Source organism: Lycium ferocissimum, chromosome 10, assembly GCF_029784015.1.
Source record: "Lycium ferocissimum isolate CSIRO_LF1 chromosome 10, AGI_CSIRO_Lferr_CH_V1, whole genome shotgun sequence".
In the NCBI taxonomy this organism is placed as follows: Eukaryota; Viridiplantae; Streptophyta; class Magnoliopsida; order Solanales; family Solanaceae; genus Lycium; species Lycium ferocissimum.
Genome location: NC_081351.1, coordinates 45,579,296 through 45,586,643, shown reverse-complemented (window position 1 = coordinate 45,586,643; position 7,348 = coordinate 45,579,296). Strand labels below are relative to the sequence as shown.

The following is a 7,348-nucleotide window of genomic DNA, read 5'->3' as shown; positions in this document are numbered from 1 at the left end:
TTTTAAAAAATGGTTTGAGTTTAAATTTGTATTTTTCTTCAAAAGGGTGGGTTGTTTAAGGTTTTTTTTTTTTTAATCGGGGAATGTTGCAAAACTTTCCCTTGGGGCTTAACTTTTCCCCTTTGGCCCAATTTTGCTAAAACTCTACTTCAAATTTTTTTTTTTTTTAAGAATTTTGGGGTTCCCCCCAAATCCGGGAAGGGCCAAAATTAAAGCAGGTTTGGGGGAAAAAAATAAAGCCCATGCCTTTGAAGGAACCGCAAAAATTAATGTTTTTCATTTTTCTCTTGACCTCTTGAGGCCCGAAAACGGGGGTTTCAGATTAAAAAAAGGAAAATCGTTTTTAAAACAACTGAAAAAGAAAGAAAGAGTAAAATTCATTTGGAGTGATAGTTATGAAGTTTTAGTTTTTATTGGTGAAATTCCATTGTATAAACTTTCACCTGTAAGAACTGTGTCGAAAAGTGGTTAGTGGATATTATTTTATTTCGACAAAAAGCAGATGTCCTTTAATCTACAGAATCGTAGAGGATTCAATTATTTTCTTTGTTTCAACAAATAAATAATTTACGGACTGTAATAATTCTTTAATGAACATGATTACGGTATTCATGATAGCGTGGGACCTTCATTCAAATAATGAATCATTTGACCCTTTAGTATCAAGGTATGATTGTTTCCAAAATAATTCATTACTAGCAAACAGTTCATTAAACTATGAAACGGACAAATAACACTTGATTATAACAATAGTGAGATTTGACCAAGGTGATAATTGTGTTTGTGGATGTGGAAAAATGACCCAGGTGAACGTTGTAGAAAAGACCCCACATTTCAATTATTTCCCCTCGTAAAATTTACCGACAATAATTGCAGGGTCTAATCATTTTCTTATTGTTCCTTCTTCTTGGCTGGAGTGTTAGTGGCACAATTCGAGTAGTTATTTTATAAAATTTATATCGTATTAATTTTTTAATTATTTTATTTTATAAAACGAAAATGACTTTTCAAAATCATCTCATCATGTCGCTTTCTTTTCGATATCAATACTGTTCAGTTAATTTTAGATTTTTTTAAGAAAGAACATTATGTTATAGTCACTAATAAAAATTAAGACACAATATTATAAGACTTTGATAAAAACTCTCTACATATTTTTACTGATTAAAAGGTTATAAATTAAGATAACATGAAAGATGATAATAATAGGGATTGATCCCAATATTTTACGATAGTGTAAAATAATATTAAGCAAAAATAAAAAATATATTTTAGATTCATAAAGAGGAAAAAAATCAATCAAAGGTGAGCCTCGATAAATAATCGATCCAATAAGAAAATTTAAAATCATATCGTAGGAAAGATATCTAATATTTTGTAACTATCAGATTGTCGTAAATCTCGTAGTTTTATTAGTTCTACTCGATATGCTAGAACAATTTAATTTCAATAGAAGTGGTATAATAAGTTTTAGAGTTGGAACTTTAAGTGTTAGAATATTGTTGCCGAACTTGTGGTAGTTTTCGTAGTTCCAAACCCAAATCGAAAAGTTTAATATTTTAGTACATTTAAGCTTAATATATAAAATATATTTTGTACATATAAACTTATTCGGTAAGGTTCGATATTTTAGCATTTTGTTTTATAAAATTTAAAAACCAACCTAATTATTCGGTACAGTTTATAAATTTTTATAAAAACGACGATTTTATTAAAGAAACCTAAAAATCGGTTCGGTATTTACGGTTAGGTCTTAATTAGTTTTTTGAAAAATCATTGACACTTCGTGTAATGATAGTATCTTATTTTCTAAGCCGTGGCTGTTTCATTCGATTTCATCCACTTGAAAATTCGTGTAAAAGTTGCTAATTCGATTTTCTAATAGATTTGTTAGTTCCGCAACTCGGGGAGAAAGTTTCATAATTCAATTATTAATAGATAGAAGGGGGAATGCCGCCTTAGAAAAGATGAGCTCTACCAATCTCTCCTCTTTTTGATTCCTTGAACGTCCAGAAACAAGTTCCGTTCCCCTACTTCTTTCAATTACCGTTATACTTCTCTATGGTAATTTGAATGGTAAAAATATAGGCATATTAGAACCGCCAACTTTTGAAAACGGCTAAAATATTTGAACGCATTGAATATTGTTTTTCTCTTTCATGCAACCCATAGATTATAGTTCCTCTGTTTTAAAATATTTATTTGGTTTTGACTTGGAACGAAGTTTAGAAAGTTATTTGAATATTGAGGTCTTAAATTAAAAATGAGTTGAAGTTACCAAAATGTCATGCCATGTGAAAAGTTGAAATGAAGAATCGCTAAAAAAGAAAAAAAAGCATTCTCTTTAAACACACTAATAAAAAAGTAAGACAAACATTTTTAAACAGAGGGAGTATACATTGGACTAAATTTAAATTCTCTTTGTCCAATCAAAAAGTGCTTAGATAAAACAAGTGCACAAGAACTACTTATAATCGATTGTTGCTTTTGAACTTTTGCCCCACTTGCTCTCCGGGCAAATTCTTAAAATCAACAACATATCTAATATGAACAATCTTCCTGGGAGGTCCGTATACCTTGACGCAATACCCCTACCCGTGAAGGTAAATACAGTCGTTCCTAAGATTACCTCGACTGAGTGCAATAAAATAAAATAGTTATGAAAAAAACAATACGACAGTAAATATAACATGACAATTAATAACGAAAGCAGTATAAAGCAGTGAAATGGTGTGATAACCAAAAGACATTAAACAACAAATGTCAAAAAATATCAAAAAGCAAAATTAAATGAAAAGACTAATATTACAATAGACACCGTGCTCCGCAAATTCTTAAAACCAAAAGTTAAAACTTATTAAGCCCCTGTTTGGCCATATGAATTATTCACTTTATTCCGGAATCAGCGTTTGGCCATGAAAATTCCGCATACAACTTAAAGTAGTATTCCGGAATACCAAAAACACAAAAAGCTTATTTTTCAAAAAAAAATTTCACTTTTTTTTCACTTTTTTTTACAACTACATTTCACCAAAAACTACAATTTCAAAAACTATGTAAACACAACTCCAACTCCAACTCCAAAATTCCAAAAAAAAGTTTTTGATATCTATGGACAAACGGGGCCTAAATTTAAAGTTTTACCCATAAAACAAGGGAGATCAAAGCTCAAGACACCCACATTCAACACTGTTTTTTTGAATAGTCGTACCCTTAACCATCTCCTCCCCCCGAAAAAGAAAATAAAAGACCTTTCGGGGTATTCACAAAAGAACCCCACATTGTAGTTGGATGAATCCACTCCACCCTTTCAAATAACCAACCATGCATCCACCTATTAGTAGGAGTAACATTAGAATAGAGTTATCGATCTATTTCAATTTACGTGTCATAATTTAATTGGATACGTAATTTAAAAAAGAAAGATTTTCCCTAAATTTTTGGTATTAAATATTGTTTAGTTTTTTTAGTATTAAACATGTCATAATATTTGTGTGACAATAAATTTCTAAAATTTGATATCTTAAGCACGTCTAAACTTTATTTAATTTTTTTCAATATTAAACATGTCATAATACTTGTGTGACTATAATAACTCGTCATTAAAGATAAAATGAAAAGTTTAAACCAATTTAAAAGTTATGTTTTAGACGGACTAAAAGAAAATAATGCCGCTGAAAGTAAGATGGGGAATAAGAAGCCATTACTTGTGCTGCACACATTTGATACAACTTTTTTTCTTGTTTCACACATTGATGGATCAAAGTATGTAAATCTAAAAACTATATAATATTTGAGTTTGCTAATTTATAAAATAAAAAAACCTTACATAATTTAAGCAAGTTGTAACACACAAAATAAAATTTCTCTCAAAATTTTAAATGTGACCGGTTGATGTAAACTCCGTACAAGGTTCACAAGCATAGTCAACTAGGAACTGATGCATTTACACGGAAGTGATGTTGATAGGGCTTCAAATTTTTTCCTTAGGCCATCTCCAGCGTAGTATCATTTTTTGCACCAAAAAAAGATATTTTAGAGTTCCAATCTTCCACTATTTTTTACTTCATTTTGGTGTGTAATTTGGTGCAATACTATTTATCAATATTTTATTATTATATAACACTCTTAATTTAACATATTATAAATCTTTATTTTTTTCATTTAGGTCCCTAATATACTTAAATATCTTTTATGTAATATCTTTATAATATTAATTTTACATCTTAATTTTGGATTGTAATTTTTATAAATTAATTTTCGCATATATTATTTTTATATAAAATTGTAAGTTAATTTTATTATAAGTTATAATTGTATAAAAAAATATAACCATCACAAAAATAAAAAGTGCAAATATAAAATATAATATGTTGTTAATAAATAACACAATGTTCAATCACATAATAATTTAAAATTGAAAATATATTAAAATTAAAACACAATGTTCAATAACATAATACATTAAAATTATAACACAATTTTCAATAACCGATTTGAAATGGTAGTAGATGAAAATTACCGATTTGAATTTTTAGCTCGACACAAAAAAAATTAAGAACAAAGATGCTCATTTTGCACTTTGTAATGCATTAACAGAGCATTTATGGGAGCAACATACTAATCGTGAAAGTTGAATATTTATGTAGAAATTAAAATAAATTTTACCATAATGTAATATTTATTTAATTATATTTTATCAATGATTTTAGTTTTATTTGAATTATTCATTAATATATATAACGTATAATATTTGCTTACAATTTATATTTATTTAAAAATTTATGGTATAAAATAATTTTATATTAAATGGTTATATAACAAAGGAATATGAATTACATGGGATGAATATGTAAAAAAGAATGATATGTTTAATAAAATTTAAATAAAAATAATAATATAATATAGAAGATAGAGAAGAATATAAAAGGAATATTCTTTTTTAATGTAAAAAATATGTAATGGATTGGAGTTAACTTACACCATTTTGGTATACCGTGAAACCACTACATTGTCAATCGGACCACACTTGTTAATTTTTGAATAAGCATAATTCAATTTCTTAAAAACTAGTTAGGCAAAATATGACGCTCCTTTCATCTCCTGTTAATTCAATTAGGAATTTGGCAACTTAACATTAAAAAGGTACTATAATTCAATAGTAGCTAGATTTTGAAGAATCGTTTCCACCCGATTGAATCTCATCAAATCAATGTGAAGGTGGCTCGTTTTATCGACTAGTAAAAGATAGGGGATACATCATGGAACTTTGTCCAAGATTTACAAAAATGTCCACTTTTTCACTCCAGCCTTGATTTTCGCTTCAGTTGTCTTTTTTATTCTTTACATCATTTTGTGGCAAAATCTGGAGACATGTTTCTGGGAAATGCTTAAGCATAAGGTGAAAAAGCCTTAAACAGCAGATTTCACTCAGCACTTGCAAGAGTGTGGCAGTTTTTTTTTTTTTTTTGACCAATCGCAGGAACAATTTTCTTTTAAGGAAAATCTAACAAAATGCCCTTATAAAATACTCCTAATAATATTTGGACTGTATTAATTGTATCATAAACCAACCAAGCCATAATCAAAGCAAGCACCCAAAGTGATCATTAAAATTCACAAAAACAAGAAAAAGCAAAAGTAACAATAAAACAAGAATTGAAAAGTCCCAAACACACTTCCCACTTCCCAACAATCTAGTACTACTAGCTAGCGTATCACTTTCTCAGTTCCCAATTTAGTACTACTACAACAGGCTCACAATGAACACTCAATCTCTCACTTGCAGGGCAGATTCTTTGAGGGTTCAAAAGCAAAAGGGCCAACATCAAAGAGCTTAACCCCAGGCTCTTTATCCACCACTGGTTTTGATGATGTCATGGGAGATGGGGGTGCAGGGGTCAACATGGCTCCAGTTTGACCATTGTGGAAATTTGTTGGGACACTGCATTCTGGTTTTGGTGATTTTGCTAGAAAACCTTGCACTTGTGGTAGCCTGCTGTAGTCAACCACTTTGGTTGGATGAAGAAGTAACCATTCTTGTCTGTTGTGGCTAGGCTTGTTAAGTGGTACTTTGTGTTGTTGCATGCCAGCTTCACCACAGCTCCTGTACCATATACAAAGGCATTAGTAATTACATTAAGGAAAAATAAAAACAATATTTTGAATGTACACCTTTTGCTTCATTAAGTTGGAAGTGTTTGACCGAGAATCTGTTAAAATTTGTGACTTTAAATTTGTTATAGTAATATTTTTGTGATTACTTTTTCCACTTTAGTTTGTGTCATAATTTGACCAAAACACACGCTTAAAAAGAAATCTTTTTGAAACTTTTAGCTTCACACTAAAAACATACTTATATTAAAGTATTTTTAAATCTTGTATTCTCAGACATATATTATGAGAAATATTAAAACTTAAAAGTTCGTATTAAATATAACAACCAGTACAGTATTTTTTAAAAAGACACAAATTGAAACTGAGCGTATAATAATATGGCCTCTAATGTAAAATTCAAAATTAGAAGTTCCTAAGTAGAAAAAGTGTTAGTGATATGCATCTTTTAAGATGCACTTAAAAATAAATAGTCATGTAAAGTGAAGTAGAAAAAAATAATTACTTAAAAAGGAAACTAACCCTGAATTGGAGAAGCTCCCAAGAGGGTATTAACACCTCTATACTTGCAAGATTTGCAGTAAACAACTCCTCTAACACCTACAAACTTCCTTGTTGGAAGTGGAGATGGTGGCTTTACTGGTGAATGAGCTGGTGGAGTTGGTGATTTAACTGGTGGAGATGGTGGCTTAACTGGTGATGATGATGGTGTTGGTGTTGGTGTTGGTGAAGAGTGAGTTGGAGAAGAAGCTGGGGCTTGAGAGTGTTTGTGGTGGTGGTGGTGGTGATGGCCACCTTTATGAGCCTTTGGGGCTTCAACAGGTGGGAAGCTAACAAGTGAATGAGGGGCTAGTTCTGAAGTGACAATGCCATCAACATTTTGGCCAAGAACTGTGAATGAAGTAATTAGTAGTAAAGCAAGAACAAAACCAAGGGACTTTGTTGGAACAAAACCCATATTTTTTTTTTTTTCGCCAAATGGTGTTTGTGAACTGAACTCTGAGTAGGTGTGCAAGGGGAAATGGATGACATTTATAGGGGATTGAAGAGACACATTCTGTACTATTTACTTTTCTGCTTCATTTTAAGTATTTTAATTTAACTGAATATGAAATTTTAAAAATAAAGTTTTAGTTAATCTTTTGGATAATGTATGAGGTACCAAAATATCTTTTAAATTTGGATGAGCGCATCAATAACTCTTTAAAATTTATTTAAGCATTCAAATTATATT

At 30.0% G+C, this 7,348-nt stretch overlaps 1 protein-coding gene across 1 annotated transcript; it reads right to left on the bottom strand.

Moving 5' to 3' along the window:
• Positions 1-5,581: 5,581 nt before the first annotated feature.
• LOC132034063 (non-classical arabinogalactan protein 31-like) lies at positions 5,582-7,110 on the bottom strand. The gene is given in 3 exon segments (XM_059424283.1): positions 5,582-5,975; positions 5,978-6,106; positions 6,637-7,110. Coding segments are annotated over 3 exon segments (762 nt in total). The 5' UTR covers positions 7,073-7,110; the 3' UTR covers positions 5,582-5,778.
• Between the last annotated feature and the right edge of the window lie 238 nt (positions 7,111-7,348).